Below are 12,886 nucleotides of genomic sequence, written 5' to 3' on the forward strand. Positions count from 1 at the left end.
TTCTAGTATTAATCAGATGCAAGAGAAAAGATTAAGTTTACAATAACCATGCTCCATAGGCTGGGGTGGCATATACTAATTCATGCTTCTTCTAAATGTTCAATTTTGCTTGTCCGGAGTTGGCTAATCGCCATCACTTGATTCATCACGAAGTTAAACTATGACCTCGGGTGATCTCCTGTTACAATTAGATTTCATACACGGTCTGTAGGAAGAGAATCAGTTTCTGAATATCTTCGAATGGTGATGAAAGATAGACAATATCAAAATTATCAGATATGGATCTTTCCAGCGTTGTATTCGCACTTGAATCCGGAGACATGTTTAGGGAGTTGAATAGGCAAAGACACTCTGCCAATCACTGCTCAAAGCCACACTCATTCTTTCCAGCAAGCCTCCTGCTAAGGGGATAATCTCATTGTTACAATCAAAGGAAACCTTCAATCATTCCATAAACAAAGAATTCTGGAGCGGCTTTGCTGTGTATGTATATCATATTTTCCATTAAGAACAAATTCATGATCACTAAGTCATTTTTGAGCCCTTAACTTGTAAGAACATCAACATATGCACGAATTGTGTACTTCGAGGCAATATACCAGAGAATCCAGTCTCATTCCTAAGCTTAGCTATCAAACGGAACATGAATAGGTGCTGAAGGCACCGATTTTTCAATAGGCGAGCAATCCCACCCGTTTTCCTTGTCGCAAGACACGGTGAAATGCTTCGGAACCCAAGTTTCTTCTCTCGAATCTCTTTCCCTTTTGAGCTTCCTCTGCTCTTCTTCTACAGCTTTCTTCGCTTCTCTTGCCTTGTCCCAGTCTTCGCTCAGAATCCCTCCGCTAACTTCGCTCCAGACCACGGCCGATTCGCTCCACAAAACACCCTAAGAAAGGTTGCTCGATACGATCAGAAACGCACTTAAACCCATATGACAAATTGAAAACATTAATGTTAAATAGAATCACAAATTCATGCTCATTTAACTGTAGAGTATCCTGATAGTCGTCAAAAACGGGTTTCGAGCATAGAGATATGGTGGTAAGGTTTCAATTACCTTTGAGTCTTTAACTTGAGGAGCATTTAACCCAGACATTATCTCCGCGGCATTGTATATCACTTTTTGTTTCCCATTGCTGACGTCCTTTACTGTCACGGTACTATCCCAGTGACCATCGACTTCATATAATGTCTTCGAGGATGATAGATCGATAATCTTCCCTTTGATTGTTCTGCGGTTCCTGCCGATCAAGGAAGGGCCTCGGTAACACAACTCAGCTCCAAGGCCCGTTCCTTGGCAAGTGATCTTGACATTGCCGACCCAATCGACTCCAGGCACAGGCAAGAACCTGATCAAGAGCTTCGGTGAGTTCATCACATAAGTCTCTCCTAAACGGAGGAGCTTAAGTTGCCTCTTTCCATGCATCTCCGTTTCCACCGACGTACCTAAATCACATTTTAACCCCGAGATTAACAAAGTTATTCGAGTCTGTTTTAGTCTCAGGATTGGTAGAACTGTAATCAAAGAATGGTGAAATGCCTGGCATTCATTTGCATCAAGCGGCATCATACAAGCAGTTCAGAGATCAAGTAACAGTATCAAGAAGCAGAAAGTGAAGATCAAGAGAACCATACTGTAAAATCTAGTGACAGGATGTTGACACCAGATTATCTCAAGCTCTCCTCTATCATCTGTTGCATGAAGAGCAGAGACTGGTGGGTGATGTGAAACCTGTGAGCGAAGAAGCTTAACTCATCAATCAGCTGTGACATTGACAAGTTACCAGACTAGTCGGGAGAAGTATGGGTTTATTGAAGACAAATCTGATCAAAACGACAGACTTCGCACTATGTTTTTTCCTTGCACAACTAAATAAACCATGTGAAAACAGCTTTAGATGAACGTTGGGGAAGAAACCGAGTCACCTGTTCAAGAAGAACATTGAGGTTATCCTTGGAAACATGGTGGGTCTCGCCCAGAATGGGGTTGTAAGGGGCGACGCCAAAGATCAAAGGCCGCATGATCGAGATGCTCCACCCCACGACTGAAGTCAGTCTCTCCAGCGGGCTCTCAGCCCTGCAGCACCGGCTCAACATGTCCTCTCTGGTGCAGTACAGCGGCTCGCCGAAACATTGGAGCTGTGACTTCGGAATGTTGAAGAGAGGAGGCAACTGCAATTGGTAAGAACACACAGCATTAACAATGTCTTGTCCCAACTAACTAAAACTGTATTTTTAGCGAAATTCATCGGTGTCCATTGACCGAGTGCAATTCCTATTACGTTCCGCGACAATCATGTTTCATCGATGCCTTCAAAAACGAAAGGAGACTATTGAATGAAATCATCTAGTGACTTGATACAACCTCAACCATAGTCATGTAGATTCAGCCAAAATTCATTCTAGAGATGCTTCTAACGTCGATGGTACACAAGCCTGAGAACAATTTTTGCGGCAATTACAAAAACACAACAGAGAGTTCTAAAGTTTCCGCATCGAGCTGCTGTTATTCCGCAGTCTTCTATATGGCGAGGCAACGACTTTTCATGTTCAAAACGATCACGAAGTTCGTCGTCAATAGGATGTTGTTGGTACAGGAGAGTGAAAGGACTTGGCAGATACTTGAAGCCGTTCTCATGAGTTTAACACCTATATATTTTAATCGAGAAAAACTTGCATATTGAAATCCAACCCTTAAAACTTTTAAAATAAAATGATGGTATTTCAAATTGAATTTTATTTCTCTAAAAGTTGTTGTCTAACAAGAAATCAAGACTACATAAGTTAATCGATATAAATTTGATATAATCCCATCAAATTGTGCATATAAAACGTATTTGACATGCTTAATTATGTGACTAAAAAATGGGTGGCAAAGTAAGTAAATTGAGGTAATTTCACTCAAGTAACAGATATTTTGTATGTGTTTGTTTCGCAAAAAATAAATAATTTGAAAAAAAAATTCATAATAATGATTGATCGCACTACTTACAAAAATGAATTACCAAGAAATAATTTCATCGTTTATGATAATATTTAGACATACATTATTATTAATAATGAAAATATTTTTTATTGATTGATTATTTCAAGCAATTAATTTTAAAAAACTATTTTTTAATTGTTTATTTTCATGAAACAAACCAACCCTTATTTGAAAGAAAACATTATTTTCGTGAACAATTTAAAATGTAAAAACAACGAAAGTCTTATTGAAAATAACGCTCGTATAATTTTATTAAGAGAGATGGAATCATTATTTATCTTAAATCTTAATTATTACGGCCCTTTTGTTTAGCAGAGCACGCGTAGGGTGCGGTGAGATATTATTTGCATGCACAGGATCCGCGCATCTGATCCGTTCATCTGAAGGTGGACTTGCCTGGAAGTTTGTGAGATCCGATCCAGGCCGTATATTCCTGAAGAGGCCAAGGATGCGTTGTAGGAGATTCGGAGCTCTATAATCCTCCTGCGACTCGCCGTCGAACGATAACGGCGCCGTTAGAACTGCGGTCCTTGCGACGTATCCCTCGTCGACCTGCGCAATTACAAGCTTTTTAGCTCGAGATTTACCCATATTGAGAAAAATACCAAACTTTCTTTCCAATTCTACTCTAACCGCGGAAATAAAGAAATTTGGTTGATGCCACCCAAATAACACTAAATTGACGAACGAAAAATAGAAAAAGGATAGACTTAGAGTTGACTTTTGTCCTAATTGATAGTGTTGGCCTCATCAAAATGAATTTTAATTTTTAATTTTTAAAAAAATTGCTAGTTATTGATTTTGTTCTTAAAAAAATAAGAATCCAACAAGTTGTCGACTGACAAATCTCAATTTGAAACTTCAAGGCCTGGTGAGCTCGCCCGACCAGTTATCAACAACCGGCGACGGTGGGTGGCGGACGACAACCGTGGCGGCGGCAGTAGATGAAAAAGAAGAAAAGGGAAGAGGAACAAGAAAAACGAAAAATAAAAAAGAGAAAATATTGGCTTGATTCTAGAATTATTCCTGAGAACAATAATTAACTCTTTTTTTAAAAAAAAATTCTTGATTCTATTTCAAATCTACTTCCAGGATCAAAGAAATTTCTCTCTAAAAAATTTCAAGAATGTGCAAAGTGTGGGCAAGCAAAATCATGAGCTTCTCAACCACTAAAGTTTGTTCTAGTGGCTATATTTTCCACATGGGAAGGAGTTGGTGGATGATTTAAATCCCCACCTTCTCAAGAATCGGGATAGTGACAATTTAGTTTTAGGAGTGGATTTTCATTATTGCAACAATTTAATAGGAAAATTATTGTAGGAATAAAGTAGGATTGAAGAAAAAAAAAACATTTTCAACTCCCATACCATATAAGAAAATATGGCAACAATTTAATAGGGAAAATTATTGTAGGAATAAAGTAGGATTGAAGAAAAAAAAAACAAAGAAAATTTATGGGATTCTCCACCATGTCAACCAGGCCTCACTTCCCAATTCAATACACGTGACACCAAATCATAAAACACGAAAATTTCAAAGAAAAACTGAAGAAAAAATTATCTTCTTTTTTTTTTTGGGTGCTCACAACTAGTTCTAAGCTTTCTAAGCTTATCTTTTCCTCTTTTTCAAACACAAATTACGCTCCTTAGATTCCAAAGTAAGGAAAAAAGGAGCTGAGAGGGCTCGTAATGAGTTATTTTCCTTAAAGAGAGTTTAGGGGACGTTGAAATAAGTCTTTTTTCTTTGTCGAGATTCAAAAAGAAAAAAAGAAAAAAGAAAAAACATGTATGGTACCCCGGAATGATGATAAAAGTAGAATTTTGGGTCGCGATCAGGACCGACCCAATCAGAGAGACTACGAGAAAGAAATTGAGGAATCAAATCCCATGGGGGCTTTTCACGGGTGCGCGTCCGCAATGATATTCGTCTCTATCTTAAAGCAGAAGAAATACAGAAAGGGAGATACGAATGGCCTGGGGAGGAAGAGATTTTGACTTTTCCGACTCGTGAAGATTGCAAAAGAAAAGAGAATGAAAAAGATCATAAACAAAGCATAAATTGTTATCACCGGAATAAAAGACAATCGAACGCATACCGGCGAGAACATAATATGTCTCCGACCAAAACGAAACCTAAAACGTTTATTGAACTCACAGGGAGAGGAGAGAGAGAGAGAAGAAGATAGAGAGAGAGAGAGAGAGAGAGAGTACCATGGGAAGTGAGTGAGGATGGACCTCGGCGGCTGTGGAGAGGGAAGAGAAGGCCTCGAAGAAGAACAAGAACAAGGAGAAGGGTGCCAAGTCTGGCCTTGTTGGGGGGGGAGGGGGAACGGCGACGACAAAGGATGATGAGAGGAAGACACTTGTTTTACAGGCTTCTCTAGAGAGCGGACGCGAGAGTGAGAGTGAGAGGGAGAGAGTCCAAGGAAAGCTGTCAACTTCGGGGTGGGAGGGTGTTGGGGGCTAGGGGTAGAAAGGGGAAGGAGGAGGATTTGGGCGAGGGGAAGGGGTTGGTGTGGCGCGTGGTGGGTTAGCCGCTTTCCTTATTCCAACTCTCTTTTTAGTGTTTTTTTTTCTTCGGTATGTAATCTTAATATGGAGTAATTCAATATTCCAGGCATGAGGGCGTTCAAAGCAATGAGAAGTAGGAAATTTCCCTTAATTGATTCATGGCATCTTGCTTTTTCTTATTTTTTATTTATTATCTATTCTACTCTAACTCTCAATTCACTAGCTTACTTCTTCGCAAAACACGAGAATTGAAACCAAAATCTAAAACTAAACATCCCAACCTTAGCTCTTGAAAATGTGGGCATTTGAACTCTCAATTCTTTGCAGAGCACATGACTTGAAACTCACATATGAAATTAAACGTCCTTACCCCTAATCTCTCATAAGATGGAGATTTAAACTCTCAACCTCTCTCTTCCCACGTGGGAATAATGGCCACTGGACATCTTATTAATGACATCTTTAAAGCAAAAATCTGCCCCAAAACCTCCCTAGGCCCTCCTAGAAAGTGCTAAAACATTCCTCCACATGTCCTTGGATCTTTTTATTATTCCTTTGATTCTACATCACAACCTCTTTTGTTCGATGCGATTTATTATTTGGACTGAAAATCATTTGACTATGTTGGCCTAGACAACAAGAGGGTTTTGCCCATCTCCTTATAATCTCAAGTTCAAGTTTTTGAGAATACTCCATGAATAAATCCTAAATGCATAAGGCCGAGTGCATCATCCGAGAAGATAAACCAATTGAACTATGAGAAAAGTTGACTCAAGAATCACTTAAAAGAAATATTATCCGAGTATAATATGAACACGTCTTGATGGGATGGGATTTGATTTGGAGCCTAATATCCTCAAAATAACCCTAAATTTTGGTCAAATTTCAATTCATAGAAAAAATTTTGGGGCTGCATGTTTCTCTCAAATCTGTTTATAGACAAATTTTGTGTTTTTTTCCTAACAAAAAGAATGTAAACGCAGCGTTTGTTTGCGTTGCTCTTTTTTGTTTTTTCTGTTTGCAACAAAATCAAAACAAAAAAGAGAAACAAAAACTTTAAAAACTTGTTTCTGTTCTCCAGAAACACTTCTTGCAACCCCAAAAAGAACAAAAATAAAGAAACAAAACCGGAACACTTCTGGAGGTCCTTCGTTCGTGCCCGAAGCTTTCGTTCGTGCTCTCCCCGGCGTCTCACCCTTCTCTCCGGCGCCTCCCACTCGGGCGGACTCTCCGGCGACTCCCCACTCCGGCGACTCTCCGGCGCCTCCCCACTCGGCTGACTCTCCGGCGCCGACAGGTGGTGCTCCTTCACCGGCTGAAGCTTCCGAATCCAGGTAAGTTTCTGCTGCTCCTCCATATCTCTCCTTTCTTTCTCGGCAAGGAAGGAAAATCAACTTGCAATTCCCATTCGATCATTCATCTCCTCGATAAAATTCAGTCCAGAAAATTCATCGCGTCGTCGTCGCGGAGAAGAAGGGGGCCTTGGGGGAGATGGATTTCGAGCTGAGGAGGGCGCGGGAGAAGCTGGAGAAGGAGCAGAAGGAGCGGAAAGCGCAGGCCAAGGCGAGGCTGGAGAGGGAGAGGAAGGCGAAGGGGGAGGCCAGGAAGCAGCGGGAGGCCATCGAGGCGGTCCAGCGATCCCGGAGGCTGGACGCTCTCGAAGCGCAGGAAAAGGTACCTTCGTTCGCTTCCTCCTCGTTCCGATGGAATGAGGTGATCGGAATTCCGGTCGGCCGTTGCGATTTCCTAGTCTGAGTAAATTCCTTTTTATCGAATTCGAATCGCTTTGGTTGCTCGACGCATGACTTGAGTTCGATTCCGGCTACCAGGTTGGGAAAGCTCGATTCTTTGGTGGGGTGGATATTTAGGTGCTTTGATTTAGGCACAATTTGTGGCCTTTAGAAGTGGGTGGTTCCTTATGAACGTGCTCAAGTAGGCTCCCAACTCAAATTTGCTATCAGTGAAAATGTCAATGGGTGATTCATTACCTATCAAAGCAAAATACTCATTGTGGAATTAGTGTTTTTAGCTCTAGTTTTAGATCATTCTGCACAAAACTTCCACTTGAGGCATTGGCTTAAAGCTTGATATATTGCTTAGTCTGGTGGAGCGGAGAAAGTATTGCCCTCGACCTCATCTTATTGCAGCTGCCACTAATGCCGTGCGTGTGCCGTATAGCCTTGATCGAAGTTCTTGCATGGACTGATGTTGCCATTGTCATGAGACCTCTGGTTGTGTTCTATAATTTTCTCCTAATGAACCATGCTGGATATGTAGGTTGTGCAGTTTTCGGACTTGTGTATCCCTGTGGCTTGCTATTTTTCTACCCTTCTGCTTAGTGCTTATTAATATTAGCAGTTAAATGGATAGGGCTATTGTTAGAAAGATCTGGAACATGTAAGTAGGATCTCGCTTTGAATGATATGCAATGTAGAGCTGAGTCCCAAGTCGATTATGTTCAGGTAACTAATTGAGTGAGGGTGCAGATGTAGCCATTTTTGCTATAAGATGTCCTTCTCATCTTAGGCAACTACTGATTATTATGCTGAATCTGGGTAAAGCAACTTTCAACTAGCCAGAACCATATTTAAGTTTATATTCTCATGTGAATGGTGTTATGGTGGTGATATCATGCATAGGAATTCCTGAGGTTTAAAGTTATGTATTTAATCAATCTAGTTGCTGGAAAACTTAAAAGGAAAAGAAATCAAATTTTACATGCTTTGTTCTTGACTAACATATGACACCCTGTATGTCAAGGTCAGGGCATGCTAGTAATGCTCAATTTAGATTTCAGATGATTGTCTGTACTAGCTAGTTTCACCTCCGGCCATTTTGGAATTTCTTTCAGGGGTAGAACATATATCTTATGCTTTCGTTTAAGTGCATGAGCCACGCAAAGTGTTTAGCATTTGATGAAGTATGGAACTCTTTGAAAACTTTCAGGAGGTCTTCATGAACAACCTCCCAATTTCGTGAAATTTTTTTGATAATCACCATAAATCCATCCAAACCTGGTGCCTTATCTCCATTGCAATACGAGAATGTCCTTCTAATCTCCTCCTCCTCGAAAGGTATTTGCCATTTCAGCCATATCAGGATCAAGTAAAAAGTCATCCCTCCAATTCTGATCTCACGACACATCTCTCCCTATATAAACCAGCATGAATTCAGATAGTTGCATACTCATGGCATCCAATTTTCAACAACCTCTGCCAAAGAGTTCCAACTTAGTGAGGAAGTTATATCTTGTACGAGCATTGGACATCTTATGAAAAAATTTGGTGTTTCTGTCACCCTCATCAAGCCAAATCTCCCGAGACTTCTGTCTCAGGAGGTTTCTTCCATTTTTGAATCAACAAGGCGAGTTCTTTTTCCCATTCTATTCTCCTAAAGCTTTTCTCCAATAGCATGAATGGTCTTCACATGATGTGGGTTCAAAGACACTGATTCTTAGCTTCGAGGATAAGGGTCTAGGAGCAGGCACTTATAGCGTTGGTGTGTATGGCTTCAAGGGAACAAGTAAATTCGTGGTATCAGTTATTATTAATGATAATATCCAGAGGACAGTGGGTCAACAGGCTGGATCCTCATCTTCACCTGCAGAGATGGATACTGTGGAGTGTAGAAACTGCAAGCGTTTCATACCCAGTAGAACTGTAGCACTGCATGAAGCATATTGCAGCAGACATAACGTAGTTTGTCAGCATGTGGGTTGTGGAATAGTTCTAAGAGTTGAGGAGGCTAAGAATCATGTGCATTGTGACAAATGTGGACAAGCGTTTCAGCAAGTAGAAATGGAGAAGCATATGAAAGTGTTCCATGAGCCAATCCAATGTCCTTGCGGAGTTATCCTGGAAAAGGTGCAAATGGTAAGCTATGTGTTCTTGTATTTCTGCTCTTTAAGATATAAACAGCTTTTCCTCCTGCTAAATATTGCTAAAACATCTTTCACATTAATGTCTTAGATTATTTCCAAGGGCTCTTGGGATTTTTGCTTTCTTTAGTACGTTATCTTGAATCATTGACTGTCATGAATTGGTCAGTGTGTCTGGATGTCCAACATGAATGCATGTCTCGAACATGTTGTCGAGATGTGCATATACTGAGTATACCCTAACGATAGGTTTGGGCTGCACATTGTGGCAAAAATGCAGTTAGATATTAGACATGACATTACATCTCTGGGATACCGAGCATTTTGAGGAGAGAAAAAATCGAGGCTAGAATACATCTACTTAATTATTGTACTTATGTTATGTCTTTGTTTGGCAGGTGGAGCACCAAGCTTCAGTTTGCCCCTTACGCTTGATCGCGTGTCGTTTCTGCAGGGATATGGTCCATGCAGGAGACACTGTAGTGGACCTGAGAGACAAAATGCAGGGCCGTCTTCATCCTGATCATTGGTGAATGTATTGCATTTCTATGTGCCGAACGTCATTCGAGTTACTTTGGATCCTTCCCCATTTAGCAGCAGGTTAAGAAGTGACTCTTCTGCCGGTGTATAGTACGTTTCCCGGGTCATACGAGAAGGATTACTCGGAGAGATCTTATCTATTGTATCTTCTTTTGATTTCTCATTGGTTTGGACCGACTGTTTGGAAGGCCTTCAAGTCTAATTATTAATCTTCTTGTTTAGTCTGATCTTCAAATCTATGTATCTGTATGCATATGCGTATGTGTTGGGGAAATTTAATTAACTGTGATGAGGTTGAACAATGAACTATAATGCTTCACTATTGTGATGTTATGTATGGAAGGATTCATGTTGAGATATATAAGATACTCTTCTTTTTGCTAGTTCTTATTGTACGAACTTTACTTATAATTTTTTTTTTAAGTATGCACATATGATTATGTTGGAAATATTTTTCTTCACTCACCATTATCAAAATTAAATTGATGAGAATTTCATGAGAATGAGAATTCAATCAAGTTTAAATGTTATAAAAATAAAAAATAAAAAAAGTACTTGAAAAAAATTTGATTCTAACTTTACTTACACAATTTTCTACCAAGTATGACATATGATCATGTTCAAAATGTTTGTCTTCACTCACCATGAACAAAATAAAATTAATGAGCATTTCATGAGAATAACAATTCAATATCAAGTTTAAGCTTTATTTAGAAAAATCATTTTTTTTTAATTTAAAAATAGAAATTTTGTACAATTTACCAAACGTGTTTAATTCTTTTCTATTCTAGGAACAAAAGTTAACTACGAGTTACCAAATGTGTTTCTATTCTTTTTTATTTCAAAAACAGTTTCTTTTACACTTACCAAACGCGTTCTTTTGTTCAAAAAAACTGCTTCTAATGTAAACACTTTTATTTATTTATTTATGTTCCATTTAATACCAATGTAAACAGAACGTTACTAAACGCGCCTTTATCTCATAAAAAGAAACCCCAACTTTAGGTTTAGTCCTAATTCTACTATAAACTTTGTTTTTTGTCTCATAAAAACCATCAACTCTTACTTAAGATACCTATCTTATAGACTTCCCCAGCGAGTGGACGCGAGATCGAGAGCGAGAGGGAGAGAGTCCAAGGAAAGCTGTCGAGGGGTGGGAGGGTGTTGGGGGTTAGGGGTAGAAAGGGGAAAGGAGGAGGATTTGGGGGGGGGATTGGTTTGGCGCATGGTGGGTTAGCCACTTTCCTTGTTCCGACTCTCTTTTTAGTGTTTTTTGTTTCTTCAGTATGTAATCTTAATATGGAGTAATTCAATATTCCAGGCATGCGAGGGCATTCTGCGCAGTGAGAAGAAGGAAATTTCCCTTAATTGATCCATGGAATCTTGTTCTTTATTTTATTTTATCTATTCTACTCTAACTCTCAATTCACTAGCTTACTTCCTCGCAAAGCACAAGAGTTGAAACCCATATCTAAAACTAAACATCCCCACCTTAGCTCTTGAAAATGTGGGGATTCGAACTCTCCATGTCTTTGTAGAGCACGAGACTTGAAACTCACATATGAATTAAACGTCCTTACCCCCAGTCTCTTAGAAGATGGAGATTTAAACTCTCCACCACTCACTTTCATGTGGGAATAATGGCTACCGGAGATCTCATTAATGACATCTTTAAACCAAAAATCTGCCCCAAAATCTCCCTAGGCCCTCCTAGAAAGTGCTAAAAGATTCCTCCACGCATCCTCATATCTTTTTATTATTCATTTGATTCGACATCACAACCTCTTTTGTTCGCTGCAATTAATTATTTGGATTGAAAATCATTTGACTATGTTGGCCTAGACAACAAGAGGGTTTTGCCCATCTCCTTATAATATTAAGATCAAGTCTTTGAGATTACTCCATGAATAAATCCTAAATGCATTAGGTCGAGCGCATCATCCGAGAAGATAAACCAATTGAAGTGTGAGAGAAGTTGACTCACGAATCGTTTAAAAGAAATATTATCCGAATATAAAATGAACATGTCTTGATGGGATGGGATTTGATTTGGAGCCTAATATCCTCAAAATAACCTTAATTTTAGGTCAAATTTCAATTCATAGCAAACTTTTTATCTCATAAAAAGAAACCCCAACTTTAGGGTTAGTCCTAATTCTACTCTAAACTTTGTTTTTTGTCTCATAAAAATCATCAACTCTTACTTAAGACACTTGTCTGATAGGCTTCCCCAGTGAGCGGACACGAGATTGAGAGCGAGAGGGAGAGAGTCCAAGGAAAGCTGTCGACTTCGAGGTGGGAGGGTGTTGGGGGTTAGGGGTAGAAAGGGGAAAGGAAGAGGATTTTGGGGAGGAGGGGGTTGATTTGGCGCGTGGTGGGTTAGCCGCTTTCCTTGTTCCAACTCTCTTTTTAGTGTTTTTTGTTTCTTCGATAAGTAATCTTAATATGGAGTAATTCAATATTCCAAGCATGCGAGGGCATTCAGCACAGTGAGAGGTAGGAAATTTCCCTTAATTGGTTCATGGCATCTTGTTATTTTATTTTATTTTATTTTATTTATCCATTCTACTCTAACTCTCAATTCACTAGCCTACTTCTTTGCAAAGCACGAGAGTTGAAACCCACATCTAAAACTAAACATCCCCACCTTAGCTTTTGAAAATGTGGGGTTCGAAGCTCTCCATGTCTTTGCAGAGCATGGGACTTGAAACTCACATATGAAATTAAACGTCCTTACCCCAGTCTCTTAGAAGATGGAGATTTAAACTCTCAACCTCTCTTTTCCCATGTGGGAATAATGGCCACCAGACATCTTATTAATGACATCTTTAAAGCAAAACTCTGCCCCAAAATCTCCCTAGGCCCTCCTAGAAAGTGCTAAATGATTCCTCCACGTGTCCTTGGATCTTTTCATTATTCCTTTGATTGTACATCACAACCTCTTTTGTTTGTTGTGATTAATTATTTGGACTG

The 12,886-nt window shown here is 39.6% G+C and overlaps 2 protein-coding genes across 2 annotated transcripts; one reads left to right on the plus strand and one right to left on the minus strand.

The window, feature by feature from the left end:
* Nucleotides 1–383: 383 nt before the first annotated feature.
* On the minus strand, nucleotides 384–5,409 carry LOC104424772 (oxysterol-binding protein-related protein 4C). The gene is made up of 6 exons (XM_010037275.3): nucleotides 5,197–5,409; nucleotides 3,383–3,538; nucleotides 1,927–2,172; nucleotides 1,636–1,732; nucleotides 1,058–1,446; nucleotides 384–886 (listed from the first exon to the last, which is right to left on the minus strand). The coding sequence occupies exons 1-6, from the start codon at nucleotides 5,197–5,199 to the stop codon at nucleotides 626–628; spliced, it is 1,152 nt and encodes a 383-aa protein (XP_010035577.2). The 5' UTR covers nucleotides 5,200–5,409; the 3' UTR covers nucleotides 384–625.
* Nucleotides 5,410–6,632: 1,223 nt separating this feature from the next.
* Nucleotides 6,633–10,148, plus strand: LOC120290247 (protein enabled homolog). Its single transcript, XM_039306063.1, has 3 exons — nucleotides 6,633–6,830; nucleotides 6,935–7,170; nucleotides 9,772–10,148. The coding sequence occupies exons 2-3, from the start codon at nucleotides 6,988–6,990 to the stop codon at nucleotides 9,904–9,906; spliced, it is 318 nt and encodes a 105-aa protein (XP_039161997.1). The 5' UTR covers nucleotides 6,633–6,830; nucleotides 6,935–6,987; the 3' UTR covers nucleotides 9,907–10,148.
* The last annotated feature ends 2,738 nt before the right edge of the window (nucleotides 10,149–12,886 follow it).

This window comes from Eucalyptus grandis, chromosome 2, assembly GCF_016545825.1.
Source record: "Eucalyptus grandis isolate ANBG69807.140 chromosome 2, ASM1654582v1, whole genome shotgun sequence".
Classification (NCBI taxonomy): Eukaryota; Viridiplantae; Streptophyta; class Magnoliopsida; order Myrtales; family Myrtaceae; genus Eucalyptus; species Eucalyptus grandis.